The 15,200-nt window shown below is 50.6% G+C and overlaps 1 protein-coding gene across 5 annotated transcripts in view; it reads left to right on the top strand.

Moving 5' to 3' along the window:
* Window positions 1-15,200, top strand: part of TM6SF1 (transmembrane 6 superfamily member 1) — a 32,990-nt gene extending 17,790 nt beyond the window's left edge. For 2 of the 5 annotated variants that reach the window (XM_029066869.2, XM_029066873.1), the window contains 8 exons: window positions 3,872-3,969; window positions 4,871-4,974; window positions 6,059-6,141; window positions 7,601-7,722; window positions 10,657-10,761; window positions 12,298-12,390; window positions 13,322-13,441; window positions 14,736-15,200. In XM_029066869.2, the coding sequence (XP_028922702.1) occupies window positions 3,872-3,969; window positions 4,871-4,974; window positions 6,059-6,141; window positions 7,601-7,722; window positions 10,657-10,761; window positions 12,298-12,390; window positions 13,322-13,441; window positions 14,736-14,927 (917 nt within the window). In that variant the 3' untranslated portion in view covers window positions 14,928-15,200. Of the gene's footprint in view, window positions 1-3,871; window positions 3,970-4,870; window positions 4,975-6,058; window positions 6,142-7,600; window positions 7,723-10,656; window positions 10,762-12,297; window positions 12,391-13,321; window positions 13,442-14,735 lie in introns of those variants that run through there. The other 3 variants (XM_029066870.2, XM_029066871.2, XM_029066872.1) reach the window with 3 other exon arrangements.

Raw genomic sequence — 15,200 nt, 5'->3', positions numbered from 1 at the left:
GGCGTTCCTCCCTCAGCAAGGTCGAGACCCCTGGTCGCTTAGCAGCGGTATCTGCCCACCCGATTTCTATCATGAGGACCAGGCGGGGCACAGCGGAAATTTACGCCGCTTGTTTATCTTAAAATACAGATCGTGAATTGTGCTCTCTGATCACTTGTGAAGCTAGGAGGCTGTGTGAACTGTATATAAAGAAATTCTCACTGGCTTGAAGTTGAGCTGGGCTTGACTGGTAATGAAAACTCTGCCCTTCAACCACCATTTCTTGCTAGTGGTAGAAGAAGCGCTAATAATAAGTGCTATGTGCCCGGCACTGTACTAAGCTCTGGAGGGGATATAAGCAACAAGTGCTAGTAGTAATAAACTTGTCTCTGACATACCCTTTCGGACACAAGAAGTGCGTGGCTCAGTGGAAAGAGCCCGGGCTTGGGCCACTCGTCAGCTGTGTGACTGTGGGCAAGTCACTTAACTTCCCTGTGCCTCAGTTCCCTCATCTGTAAAATGGGGATTAACTGTGAGCCTCACGTGGGACAGCCTGATTACCCTGTATCTACCCCAGCGCTTAGAACCGTGCTCTGCACATAGTAAGCACTTAACAAATACCAACATTATTATTGTGGGCAGGGATTGTGTCTCTTCATTGTTCTACTGTCCTCTCCCAAGTGCTTAGTACAGTGCTTTGCACACAGTAAGCGCTCAATAAGCAGCGGCGTGGCTTAGTGGATAGAGCATGGATCCGGGAGTCAGAAGGACCTGGGTTCTAATCCCGGCTGTGCCACGTGTCTGCTGTGTGACCTTGGGTAAGTCACTTCACTCCTCTAGGCCTCAGTTCCCTCATGTGTAAAAGGGGGATGAAGACTGTGAGCCCCATGTGGGACAGGGACTGAATCTGACCTGATTCATTTGTATCTACCCCAGTGCTTAGAACAGTGCCTGGCATTAGAGAAGCAGTGTGGCTCAGTGGAAAGAGCCCGGGCTTGGGAGTCAGAAGCCATGGGTTCACATCCCGGCTCCACCACATGTCAGCTGTGTGACTTTGGGCAGGTCACTTAACTTCTCTTTGCCTCAGTTCCCTCATCGGTAAAATGGGGATTAAGACTGTGAGCCCCACGTGGGACAACCTGATCACCTTGTATCCTTCCCTGCGCTTAGAACAGTGCTCGGCACATAGTAAGCGCTTAACGAGTGCCCTCGTTTATTTCTTTTTATTTTTTATGCATTCAATAGTATTTATTGAGCGTTTACTATGTGCAGAGCACTGTACTAAGCGCTTGGAATGTACAAATCGCTAACAGATAGAGACAGTCCCTGCCCTTTGAAGGGCTTACAGTCTCATCGGGGGAGACGGACAGACAAGAACAATAGCAATAAATAGGATCAAGGGGATGAACGTCTCATTAAAACAATAGCCAATAAATAGAATTAAGGTGATGTACATCTCATTAACAAAATAAATAGGGTAATGAAAATATATACAGTTGAGTGGCCGAGTACAGTGCTGAGGGGATGGGAAAGGAGAGGGGGAGGAGCAGAGGGAAAGGGGGGAATATATAATATATATAATAAGCGCTTAACAAATACCATCATTATTGGTAATTATTAATAAATACGATGGAATGAATGAATGAATGACAGAGTCGGTGAAGTTTTCTTCCACACCAATCCCCATCTGGCTCCCCCGAGCCATACTGGGGATCTGATGCAGCTTTTCTGCACCCCAGATTCGTCTCTCTACCCCACCCTGACAGGCTGGCAAAGGGGCGGGAAAGGAAATTAGACCCCCGCCCCGGGCAGCGACTGTCAATTAAACCTCTCGGGACCGGGACCAGGCAGGATCTCCACAGAGAGACAGATCGTGGGGCATAAATCTGGTTTTCCCACAAGCTTAGCTTGAAGCTCTCCTACTCCGCTATTCAATTGTGTCCAAAAATCGCACGAAGCAAACCCTTCTCATCTCAGCGTGGCCTAGTGGCTACAAGCCCCGGGCCTGGGAGTCGGAAGGATCCGGATCCATAATCCCGGCTCCGCCACCCGTCTGCTGGGTGACTTGGGGCGAGTCACTTCACTTCTCTGGGCCTCGGTGACCTGATCTGCAAAAAGGGAGTGAAGACTGTGACCCCCACGGGGGACGGGGACCGTATCCAACCTGACTAGCTTGTATCTGCCCCAGCGCTTAATAGTAAGCGCTTAACAAATACCTTAAAAAAGCAGCGTGACTCAGTGGAAAGAGCCCGGGCTTGGGAGTCAGAGGTCATGCGTTTGAATCCCAGCTCTGCCACTTGTCAGCTGGGTGACTGTGGGCAAGTCCCTTCACTTCTCTGTGCCTCAGTTACCTCATCTGTAAAATGGGGATGAAGACTGTGAGCCTCATGTGGGACAACCTGATTATCCTGTATCTACCCCAGCGCTTAGAGGAGTGCTCCGCATATAGTAAGCGCTTAACAAATGCCAACATTATTGTTATTATTATTATTATTAAAAAACTTCTCTAGTCACCACCCCGGGGGAAATGGGATGGGCCCCTCCCACCACAAAACCTCGGTTTTACTTTGCTGAACAAATAAGATGCTTGAAAACAGAGAAAAAGTTTGAGCCCGGGCCTGGGATTCAGACCACCTGGCTTCTAATCCCAGCTCTGCCATTTGTCTGTTGTGTGACCTTGGGCAGGTCATTTCACTTCTCTGGGCCTCAGTTACCTCATCTGGAAAATGGGGATTTAGGACTGGGAACCTCATCTGGGACACGGACCGTGTCCCACTCAGTCACCTTGTATCTTGAGAATAATAATAATGATGGGATTTGTTAAGCCCTTATTAAGTGCCAAGCACTGTTCTAAATGCTTGAAAGCAGCGTGGCTCAATGAACAGAGCACAGATCCGGAAGTCAGGAGGATCCGGGTCTAATCCCAGCTCCGCCACTTCTGCTGCGTGACCTTGGGCAGGTCACTTCAGTTCCCTGGGCCTCAGTTACCTCATCTGTAAAAAGGGGATTAAGAGTGTGAGCTCCATGTGGCCAAGGAACTGGTTCCAACCTGATTAGCTCGTACCTACCCCAGTGCTTAGAACAGTGTCTGGCACATAGCAAGCGCTTAAGGAGTACCGTAATTATTATTATTATCACCTTCGACCCCAGCACGTAGTGTAGTGCCTGGCACGTTGTAAATGCTTAACAGATACCGCAATTATTATTATTATTATTTTTGGGGCCATTAAGATGCTATTTCCTTGAACTGTTTTTAACCTGCTGATAGGTTATAGAAGCAGCGAGGCCCAGTGGAAAGAGCATGGGCCTGGGAGTCAGAGGATCTGGGTTCTAATCCTGGCTCTGCCAGTGGCTTTCAGTGTGATCTTGGGCAAGTCGCCTCGCTTCTCTGTGCCTCAGTTCTCCTATTCTCCCTCCTGTGAGCCCCATGCGGGACAGGGACTGCGTCCAACCTAATTCACTTGCGCTTAGAACAGTGCTTGACACCCAGTAAGGATTTAACAGATATCATAGAAAAAGAGGTTGGCCGTGGCTATTAAATCAGGTAAACTTGTTGTGGGCGGGGAAGGAGGTTTATATTGTTATATTGTCCTCTCCCAAGTGCTTACTGCAGTGTTCTGCACACAGTAAGTGCCCAATAAATATAAACGATCTCTCCCCCTCTAGACTGTAAACTCAGCGTGGGCAGGGCATGTGTCCGTTATATTGTAATCTCCCAAGACCTTCGGACAGTGTTCTGCACACATAAAGCTCTCAGTGAATATGACCGATTGATTAATGATTACTGAATGCATTTGTTTTGGATAATTCTAATCTCTTCAGTATTGTACTCTCAGCTCTTCCTTTGTAATGCAGAAAAGGTTTCTCTCGTTTTTTTCTTTTCTTTCTCTAGTTTATGCAGTGTTTGCATTCACCAGTGTCGTGAACCTCATCATAGGACTCGAACAGGATGGGATCATTGATGGATTCATGACATATTATTTGAGAGAGGTAAGGGCTTTGGGCGAAATCTCAAGTAATCTAAAATCCTTTTTTCAGATACAGTGAAAATAGGGGAGCCAGAAGCCAAAACTTTGCAAAACACCACTGATCGTGCAAACAGTATATTTCTGTGAATATTTCTCAGGTTGAAGCTGATCTGGGCGAACACATCCAAGAGTTTGAACCAGCGCTTACTACAGTGCCTGGAACACAGTGAGCGCTTAACAAATACCATTTTAAAAAAAACAAACAAAAAACCAAAAAATGAATTCCAGACAGGTCCGGGAAAGATCATGACTGTAATTTATTGATTTATGTTCGTGTCTGTCTCCCCCCTCTAGACCGTAAGCTCGTTGAGAGCGGGCAACGTGCCTATTGTTTTACTATCCCCTCCCAGGAGCTTAGTGATAATGACTGTGGTATTTGTTAAGCGCTTACTATGTGCCAGGTACTGTGCTAAGTGCTGGGGTAGATACAAGCAAATCAGGTGGGAAGCAATCCCTGGCCCATGCGGGGTTCACAGTTTCAATCCCCATTTTACAGCTGAGGTCACTGAGGCCCAGAGAGGTGAAGTGACTTGCCCAGGACCACCCGGCAGACAAGTGGTGGAGGTGGGATTAGAACCCGCGTCCTTCTGACTCCCGGGACCGTTCTCTATCCACTAGGCCATGCTGCTTCTCAGTACAGTGCTCTGCACACAGTAAGTGCTCAATAACTACCATTGATTGAGACACTCTGGGAAGTTGCCAAAGTGAGGGTGAGCTGGTTGTGGGCAGGAATGTGTCCGTCTGTTGTGATAAAGTCCTCTCCCAAGCGCTTAATACAGTGTACTGAGCACCCAGTAAGCGCTCAATAGATACGACTGAGTGAATGAATGAAGTGGACTAATTTTCTCTTCTGTTTTAACCAGGGAGAGCCGTACCTGAACACCGCCTACGGGCACGTGATCTGCTATTGGGATGGATCGGCTCACTACCTGATGTATCTTGTAATGGTGGCTGCCATAGCCTGGGAGTAAGACCACCCTCCCCCCCTCCCACCCCCCGCCTCAGCCCCACACCCCCCCTTTAATAATAACGATTATAATAATGGTGGGATTGGTTAAGCGCTTACTGGGTCTAAGCGCAGGGGTAGGTACGTGCTAATGGGGTTGGACACAGTCCCCATCCCCATTTTACAAATGAAGGGACTTGCCCAGGGTCACACAACAGGCAAGTGTCGGAGCCTGGATGAGAACCCAGGGACTTCTGACTCCCTGGCCCGTGCTCTGCCCACTAGGCCACACCGCTTCTTTGGGCTATTGGCTGGTGGTCCGGGGGGAGGCGGCACAGACGGGTTAAACAAAAATCCAGTCCTTATTGGAAGGCAGACTGATTTCTCTGGGCGCCGCCCCAAAGGACGTGAATTCTAATCACGTGGCTCTGCCACTTGTCTCCTGGGTGACCTTGGGCAAGTCCCTTCACTTCTCTGGGCCTCAGTCCCCTCAAGTGGAAAATGGGGATGAAGATTGTGAGCCCCGTATGGGACAGGGACTGTGTCCAACCTGATTTGCTGGTGTCCACCCCAGGGCTTAGCACAGTGCTTGGCGTATTCATTCATTCATTCATTCACAAAGTCTCACGGCAGACGAGTGCCAGGGCCGGGATGAGAACCCAGGTCCTTCTGACTCCCAGGCCTGTGCTCTAGTCAGATGAGGGAACTGAGGTTCAGAGAAGCAAAGTGACTTGCCCAAGGTCACACAGCAGGCGAGTGGCAGAGCCGGGATGGGAACCCAGGTCCCTCTTGACTCCCAGGCCCGGGCTCTAGCCACTAAGCCACGTTGCATCTCAGTTGCTCCAGAAGCACTCGGTCCATGATAACTAATAATGACCACCTCCATTCATTCAATCATTTATTGAGTGCTTACTGTGTGCAAAGCACTGTACTAAGCGCTTAAGTCATGGAAGGAAGCCAGCAGGGCTCTGACGTCCGGCGCAGTCTGCCCGGCACCGGCCTGGTGGTAGAATCGCTAATCTGAGGGGAAGTGGAAGCCCGGGGATTCCTGGGGAGGCTCTTCTCCTGTGGTGTCAGAAGATAAAACCGTGAATTTCTTTTGCAGGGAAAATTACCGAACCGTTGGCCTGTATTGGGTGGGGTCAGTTCTCATGAGCATCATTGTTTTTCTCCCAGGGAACGTTGTAGGTAAGGCGCTTCTCCTTAAAATAATAATATTAATAATAATAACTGTGGTATTTGTTAAACACTTGCTCTGTGCCAGGCACTGTACTAAGCGCTCGAGCAGCTGCAGGCTCACCAGGTTGGACCCAGCCCCTGTCCCCCATGGGGCTCCCAGTCTTCACCCCCATTTACAGATGAGAGAATCGAGACCCAGAGAAATGAAGTGCCCAAGGTCACACAGCAGACGGTGGTGGAGCCGGGATTAGAACCCAGGGCCTTCTGACTCTCAGGTCCATGCTCTAGCCACTGGCCCACACTGCTTCTCCTGGATTAGGTTGAAAAGGAAGCCACTGGTATTACCATCAGTCCTCTCGGTCAATCAGGGGTATTTATTAACAATAATAACGTTGGTATTTGTTAAGCGCTTACTATGTGCAGAGCACCGTTCTAAGCGCTGGGGTAGATACAGGGTAATCAGGTTGTCCCACGTGAGGCTCACAGTTGATCCCCATTTTACAGATGAGGTCGCTGAGGCACAGAGAAGTTAAGTGACTTGCCCACAGTCACCCTGCTGCCAAGTGGCAGAGCCGGGATTCGAACCCATGACCTCTGACTCCCAAGCCCGGGCTCTTTCCACTGAGCCACGCTGCTATTTATCGAGCGCTTACCGTGTGCAGAGCACTGTACTGAGCATCTGGGAGAGTACAGTTCAACAGAATGAGCAGACACGTTCCCCGCCCATAACGATCTTACAGGAATAAATATGGAAATTCTGTCCTTTTCCCCAAACGGACATTAGTTTTGCCCCTGCAGATCAGATGCGGGATCCAAACCGGAACAAAAATCACATTTACTCGCATAATTGCTTTACCACATAATTGCCACCTCCCCCCCCTCCCCGATTATTAAGGAGGAAATGAGGTGTGGCCTTTCAAGGCTTTTAGAATGGCTTTAGGAGGCCAGAGTGTGCAGGGCAGTGTACTGAGTGCTTGGGAGAGTCTGATAGAACAACGGAACAGACACATCCCCTGCCCACAACAAGCTTCCAGTCTATTGCCATTTCCTTAGACGCCCCAAAGCAAAAGGTGCTACCCAGCACAGTCCAACTCAACCCAGGGTGGGCGAGGAGTCTCAAAGATTTCTCTCTCCCCACCCCAGGTAGCGTGGCCGAGTGGCTAGAGTCCGGCCTGGGAGTCAGAAGGCCCTGGGTTCTAATCCCGGCTCGGCCACCTGTCTGCTGTGTGACCGTGGGGAAGCCGCTTCACTTCTCTGGGCCTCAGTCCCCTCATCTGTAACATGGGGATGAAGACCGTGAGCCCCATGAGAGACAGGGACTGCGTCAAACTCGCTCAACTTGTATCTACCCCAGCGCTTAGAACAGTGCTCAGCACATAGCGCTCATCAAGTACCGTCGTCACTGTTATTATCGTCCAGCCATCTCAGGTGACTCTCCTCTCTCCCCTTCCCTTTCTCATCCGAACAGGAAAGTACGGAACGAGAATTTGTCCGGCTTTTTTCTTAAGTCTCCCCTACGTCTGTCTCCCGGTGTGGGCCGGCTTCCGAATCTACCATCAGCCCTCGGAGAATTGCAGCTCCCCAGCAAAGGTGACCTCGTGGTTAGGTTTCATTCCCTCCGTAGAGAGCGGCCCCTAATTCCTCGTGGAAACGTGGGGTTTGAGACGAGGTCCTGGTGCCACGCTGCGGGAGGCCGCGGGTTCGGATTCTGGCTCCGTCGCTTGTCTGCTGTGTGACCTTGGGCAAGTCACCTCACTTCTCTGGGCCTCAGTGACCTCATCTGTCAAATGGGGATTAAGAATGGGAGCCCCACGTGGGACAGGGACCGTGTCCGATCCGATTGGCTTGTATCCACCCCGGCGCTCAGTACAGTGCCTGGCACACAGTGAGAGCTTAACAAATATCACGGTTAGCGTTATTATTATTATTGTGAGTTGGGCGGACCCTTGGAAGGTTATTCGATCCAGCCCCCTGCCTCTGGTCAGGAGACCGAGCTCCGCCCTGGATCAGTAGTTATATTTTCCTTCTTCCCAGATGCCCAGGTGCTCTGTGGGGAGAAGCTAGATTTTTTTCTATGGTACTTCTTAAGCGCTTACTATGTACCAGACACTGTTCAAAGCACTGGAGTAGATACAAGCTAATCAGGTTGGACCCAGTCCCCGTCCCACCCCAGGCTCACAGTCTTAATGTTGGTATTCGTTAAGCGCTTACTATGTGCAGAGCACTATTCTAAGCGCTGGGGTAGATACAGGGTCATCAGGTGGTCCCATGTGAGGCTCATAGTTAATCCCCGTTTTACAGAGGTCACTGAGGTACAGAGAAGAGAAGTGACTCTCCCAAGGTCCAAAAGCAGACACTGCCTAGCTTCCCCACATATTAATCAATTCCTGGTTGTCTACGGAGACTTTCTGTTCTCAGTGGCCTGAGCTAAGCCCTTGGGAAAGTTATGATACGATGGAGTCGGTGGATCCGAACCCAGACCCGCAGGGGCCATCTGTCTAGCCCGTCGTACTTATGGAGCGCTTACCGTCTGTAGAGCACTGTACTAAGCGCTTGGGAGAGGACAGTAGAACAACCATTGGATACATTGGAAGCAGCATGACTCAGTGGAAAGAGCCTGGGCTTCGGAGTCAGAGGTCATGAGTTCGACTCCCGGCTCTGCCACTTGTCAGCTGTGTGACTGTGGGCAAGTCACTTCACTTCTCTGTGCCTCAGCTACCTCATCTGTAAAATGGGGATTAACTGTGAGCCTCACGTGGGACAACCGGATTACCCTGTATCTACCCCAGCGCTTAGAGCAGTGCTCTGCGCATAGTAAGCGCTTAACAAATACCAACATTATTATTACATTCCCTGCCCATAACAAGCTTACGGGCTAGAGGAGAAGACGGACAATAGTATAAATAAATAAATAAATGACAGATGTGGACATAAGTGCTGTTGGGCTGGGAGGGGGAAAGAACAAAGAGAGCAAGGCAACGCAGAAGGGAGTGGGAGAAGAAGCTTTGTCAAATCTATCAATCTATCAAATATATATAAAAAATATATCAAACCACCTATCCATAGCAAACAAAAATTCCTTCCCTTTGCCTTCAGGGCACTCGATCAGCTGTCTCTCCCTCCTACATAACTTCGCTGATCTCCTGCTATAGCCTAACCCACACCCTCTGCTCTTTTTTTAGATATATTTTATGGTATTTGTTAAGCGCTCACTCCTGCCGGGCACTGTTCTAAGCGCTGGGGTAGACACCCAAGCTAATCGGGTTGGATTAGGGGCTCCCAGTCTTCATCCCCATTTTACCGATGCGGTCACCGAGGCCCAGAGAAGTGAAGCGACTTGCCCAAAGTCCCTCAGCAGACAAGTGGCGGAGGCGGAATTAGAACCCAGGTCCTTCTGACTCCCAGGCCTGTGCTCTTGCCACTAGGCCACGCTGTTACATTAAGTGATGATTTCTTAAGCATCTTTGCTCTCTCAGTTTCCTCCAGCCTGGACCTTGCGACTTTCCCCCGAAGCAGCGCGGCTCAGTGGAAGGAGCCCGGGCTTAGGAGTCAGAGGTCATGGGTTTTAATCCCGGCTCCGCCACGTCAGCTGTGTGACTTTGGGCAAGTCACTTCACCTCTCGCTGCCTCAGTTACCTCCTCTGTAAAATGGGGATTAAGACTACGAGCCTCATGGGGGACAACCCGATTACCCCGTATCTACCGTAGCGCTTAGAACAGTGCCCGGCACATAGTAAGCGCTTAACAAATACCAACATTATTATTATTCTCAGCCTGCTATAACTCTTCCCTCTCTTCATTAATGGCTGCCTCCCCCTCTAGACTGTCAACTGCCAGTGGGAATGGGTCTTTTCTACTTTGAGAGTGTCCACTCTCAAGGGCTTAGCACAGTGCCCTGCACACAGTAAGTGCTCGGTCAGTACGATGGATTGATTAAGCTCCTTGTGGGCTGGAAACGTGTCTACCAGATCTGTTCTATCGTCAGACACTTAGTACAGGCATTCTGCACATATTAAGTGCTCAGTAAATACAGTTGATTGATTAACTCCTTGTGGGCAGGGAATGCGTCTACCAACTCTGTTCCATTGTCCTCTCCCAAGCGCTTAGTACTGTGTCCTGCCCACAGTAAACACTCGATAAATATATATAATAAATAAATAGAGAAGCAGCGTGGCTCAGTGGAAAGAGCCCGGGCTTGGGAGTCAGAGGTCGTGGGTTCAAATCCCTGCTCGGCCGCTTGCCAGCTGTGTGCCTTTGGACAAGTCACTTAACTTCCCTGTGCCTCAGTTACCTCCTCTGTAAAATGGGGATTGAGACTGTGAGCCCCACGTGGGATAACCTGATCACCTTGTATCCCCCAGTGCTTAGAACAGTGCTTTGCACATAGTAAGCACTTAACAAATACCACCATTTTAAAAAAAAATTTTATACGATTGATTGATCAGCCTTATCACCACCCCCCAGCCCGTAATTGATTTTTCTGCTTGAACTGAGTTGCTGCTCAATGTACACTGTGTGTTCCAGGTGATTGAGGATGTCCAGAAGAAAGGATTGCTGAGGAGACCATGTGATCTACTCCTGGTTGTATACTTGATCTTTGCTACTGGATTTTGTATTTTCCGGGGTTTGGTAAGCCCTGCGGAAAAGGCCGGGGTAACGCTATATCGTCTAGGAACTGATAATAATAACAGTAGTGATAATGATGGTATTTCGAAGCACTTACTATGTGCCAGGCACTGTATTAAGCACCGGGGTGGATACAAGCAGATGGAGTTGGACACATTCCCCCTCCCACGTGGGGCTCGCGGTCTCCAGCCCCATTTTCCGGATGAGGTAAGCGAAGCCCAGTGAAGTGACTTGCCCCAAGTCACACAGTAGAGAAGCGATGGAGGCGGAATCAGAACCCATGACCTTCTGACTCCCAGGCCACTTGACCGTGCTGCTTCTCCATTAGGTTTTTGCTCGAAACAGGGGCTGGGGTGCGGGAAGCAGCATGATAATAATGATTACGGTATTTATTAAACGCTTACCTGCCGAGCACTGTGTTAAGGGAATGGGTAGAATAAAAAAAAAAAAAAAGCGAAAAGCAGCATGGCCTACTGAGAAACAGCGTAGCCTAGTGGGTAGAGCAAGGGCCTGGGAGTCAGAAGGATCAGGGTTCTCTGTGCCAAGCACTGTGCAAAGCGATTAGGTAGATTAAAAAAAAAAACCCAAAAAACCGAGAAGCAGCATGGCCCACTGAGAAACAACATGCCTAGTGGCTAAAGCACGGGTCTGGGAGTCAGAAGGACCTGGGTTCTAATCTTGCCTCTGACACGTGTCTGCTGAGTGACCTTGGGCAAGTCACTTCACCTCTCTGGGCCTCAGTTACCTCATGGGTAAAATGGGGATTAAGACTGTGAACCCCATGTGGGACAGGGACTGTGTCCAGCTTGATTGGCTTGTATCCACCCAGCGCTTAGTACAGTGCTATGCACATAGTAAGCGCTGAACAAATACGATCATTATTATTAGCGCTTAGTAGAATGCCTGGCACATAGGAAGCGCTGAACAAATAACATCATTATTATTATTGGCACTTAGCACTGTGCCTGGCACATAGTAAGTGCTGAATAAATATTATTATTAGCACTTAGTAATAATGTTGGTATTTGTTAAGCGCTTACTATGTGCAGATCACTGTTCTAAGCGCTGGGGTAGACACAGGAGAATCAGGTTGTCCCACGTGGGGCTCACAGTCTTAATCCCCATTTTACAGATGAGGTAACTGAGGCGCAGACAAGTTAAGTGACTTGCCCACAGTCACACAGCTGACAAGTGGCAGAGCTGGGATTCGAACCCATGACCTTTGACTCCAAAGCCCGTGCTCTTTCCACTGAGCCATGCTGCCTGGCACATAGGAAACGCTGAACGAATACCATCATTATTATTATTAGCGCTTAGTACAGTGCCTAGCACATAGCGCTGAACAAATATCATGATTAGCGCTTAGTACAGTGCCCGGCACACAGTCAGGGCTGAAGAGATAGCGTAAAACGACCCCCAGCCGCCTTCCCGGGCTGTCCTCAGTCTGGGGGCTCCCGAAGGGGTTGGGGTGTCCTGGGCGACAGAGGAGGCAGGGGCCGCGCCTCCAGCGTCAGGGTGACGAGGCCGTGGCCCCCCTAGATCGCCCTGGATTGTCCCATGGAGCTGTGCCAGCTGTACCTCCAGACCCAAGAGCCCTACTTGAAGGACCCCTCTGCCTACCCCAAGCTGCAGGTAATCCCCGCCACCCCCCGGCCCTCCTTTCCTCTCCTCCCACTCCCTTCTGCCTCGCTCCCTTTATTATATCCCCGATTTATTCCTTTTCACGTCCATCTCCCCCCCTAGGCTGGAAGCTCGCTCTGGGCGGGGAATGTGTCTGTTCATTGTCCTCTCCCCAGCGCTCAGTACAGTGCTCCGCACACATTTAGAGAAGCAGCAAGTTACTGGGGCGAGTCACTTCACCTCTCTGGGCCTTACTTCCGTCATCTGGAAAATGGGCGTGAAGACTGTGAACCCCCTGTGGGACGGGGGGGACCGGGTCCAACCCGATTTGCTTGTATCCACCCCGGTGCCTAGCCCATAGAAAGCACTTAAATATCATTATTATTAAGAAGTGCTTGACAAACCCGACAATTATGATCATTCAGTTGTGTTTATTGAGTGTCCACTGCGTGCAAAGCACTGTACTAAGCGCTTGGGGGAGTACCATCCAAGAAGACACATTCCTGCCCACAACGAGCTCACAGTTTAGATTGTGATAATGGTGACTGTACTAGACTGTAAGCTCACTGTGAGAAGCAGCGTGGCTCAGTGGAAAGAGGGAGTCAGAGGACGTGGGTTCTAATCCCAGCGCCGCCACTGGTCTGCTGTGTGACCCTGGGCAGGCCACGTAACCTCTCTGGGCCTCAGTTACCTCCTCTGAAAATGGGCATTAAGACTGTGAGCTCCACGTAGGACAACCTGATTTCCTTGTAGCTGCCCCAGCGCTTAGAACGGTGCTTGGGCCATAGTAAGTGCTTAACAAATACCGTTATCATCATTAATTGTATGGTCCTCCCCCATGCGCTTAGTCCAGTGCTCTGCACACGGTAAGCGCTCAATAGATAGGTCTGAATGAATGATGAGGAGGAGGGTGGTGACGATGCGGGATGTGTCCTCCTGTCAGATGCTGGCCTACCTGTTCTACTCGGTGCCGTGGTGCGTGGCGGCCACGTACGGGCTGATGGTCCCCGGCTGCTCGTGGATGCGGGACCTGACGGTCATCCACGCCGGAGGCCTCGCTCAGGTATTTCTTGCCATGCCATCGCCCACCCCGCAGAAGCCCTCGGGCTTCGCCGCCCTTCCTGGCCCGCCCTTCCCCCCTCAGGAAGCTCCTCGACACCGGAAGCGGAGCAGGGAGTGGGTCTGGTCTATCGTTTGGTTGTCCTCTCCCGAGTGCTTGGTAGAGTGCTCTGCACACAGTCAGCGCTCAATAAATACGATCGAATGAACGAAATGACCCGGGAATCAGGGACCCTTATTCATTCAGTCGTACTTATTGAGTGCTCACTATGTGCCAAGTGGTCAGGACAGTACAACAGACACATCCCCTCTCCCCCACGAACTACCCCAGTGGGCCCAGGATTTCATTTTTACGGTATTTGTTCCGCGCTTCCTATGTGCCGGGCCCCATTCTAAGCACTGGAGTAGATACAAGCTAATCAGTCCATGTCCCACGTGGGCTCCCAGTTGTCAGCCCTATTTTACAGATGAGGGAACTGAGGCCCAGAGAAGTGGAGTGACTTGCCCAAGGTCACACATCAGACAAGTGGCAGAACCAGGATTAGAACCCACGTCCTTCCGACTCCCAGCCTTGTGCTCTATCCACTAGGCCACGCGAGCTTTTCCATAGCCTAGTGTGGAAATTATACTCCATCTTGGCAACGCTCCCTCTCTCCCAAAGCCTCTCCACCCTCACACCTCTGTTGCAGGTAGTGAAGCAGCATATTTTAGTGGATAGAACCCAGGCCTGGAGTCCAAAGACCCTGGGTTCTAATCCCAGCTCTGCCACTTGTCCGCTGTGTGACCGTGGGCAGGTCGCTTTGCTTCTCTGGGCCTCAGTTCCCTCAACTGCAAGATGGGGATGGAGAGCGTGAGCCCCACGGGGGACGGGGACTGTATCCAGCTTGATTAACTTGTATCTACGACAGTGCTTGGCACACAGTAAGCACTTCACAAGTTCTAGTATTATTATTATTGATAAAACGGAAGTCACCAAATCCACTCGGGGCTTCCGGACCTATATAAACCGCAGCAAAATAGTCATTTTTGGTTTCCTGACAGTCTGGGGGGAAATGGGGCTTTAAGATTGTTCTACACGGAGCACCCAGTCGGGTTTGGAAAGTACAGGTCCGACGGCGGGCGGCCGAATTCAGCCGGGGGTGTTTCCGGGGAGAGGAGGAGGATTTTCAAGGCCGGGGAAATGCGAGAGGGTGGGACGGGGCCCAAGCGAGCTGTCTGAAGGTGAGGCGACTCAGAAACGCCATCACCGGCTGGCGCTTTCTTCATCGTGCGGCCCGTGTCTCTTTCGTGTACGACAGGCTCAGTTCTCTCACATCGGGGCTTCTCTTCACGCTCGGACGCCTTACGTCTACCGCGTGCCCGAGGAGGCGAAAATCGGCTTCCTGGGATTAAACCTCGTGTACGGGATTCTCCCTCAGCTGCTGGCCTACCGGTGCGTCTACAACCCGGAATTCTTCACGAGAGCCAGGGCGCAGGAGAAAAAGGAATGAAGAGAGGACGAGGTTCGGGCTGTGGGTTGACGAGGTCGCTGGCTTTCGCTCAGATCGGACTCCGCTGATGTGAGAAAGGGCCCAGAGGTGAAAAGGTGGCGGCTCGAGTCCGTTCAAATCGCGAATGGGGGGCAAATCGTGCTATTCACGAGTCTGTCCGCTCCTGGGTCTAAAGGGAATACTGAGTTGCGTAGAAACAGTTACGTTCTGCTGTACCCGGTTAGCAAATTCGCTCTCGGAAATTATTTTCAATAAACTTTTGATATGCTACGA

This window comes from Ornithorhynchus anatinus, chromosome 5 (genome assembly GCF_004115215.2).
Source record: "Ornithorhynchus anatinus isolate Pmale09 chromosome 5, mOrnAna1.pri.v4, whole genome shotgun sequence".
NCBI lineage: Eukaryota > Metazoa > Chordata > Mammalia > Monotremata > Ornithorhynchidae > Ornithorhynchus > Ornithorhynchus anatinus.
This window is presented reverse-complemented; position numbering and strand designations above follow the sequence as displayed.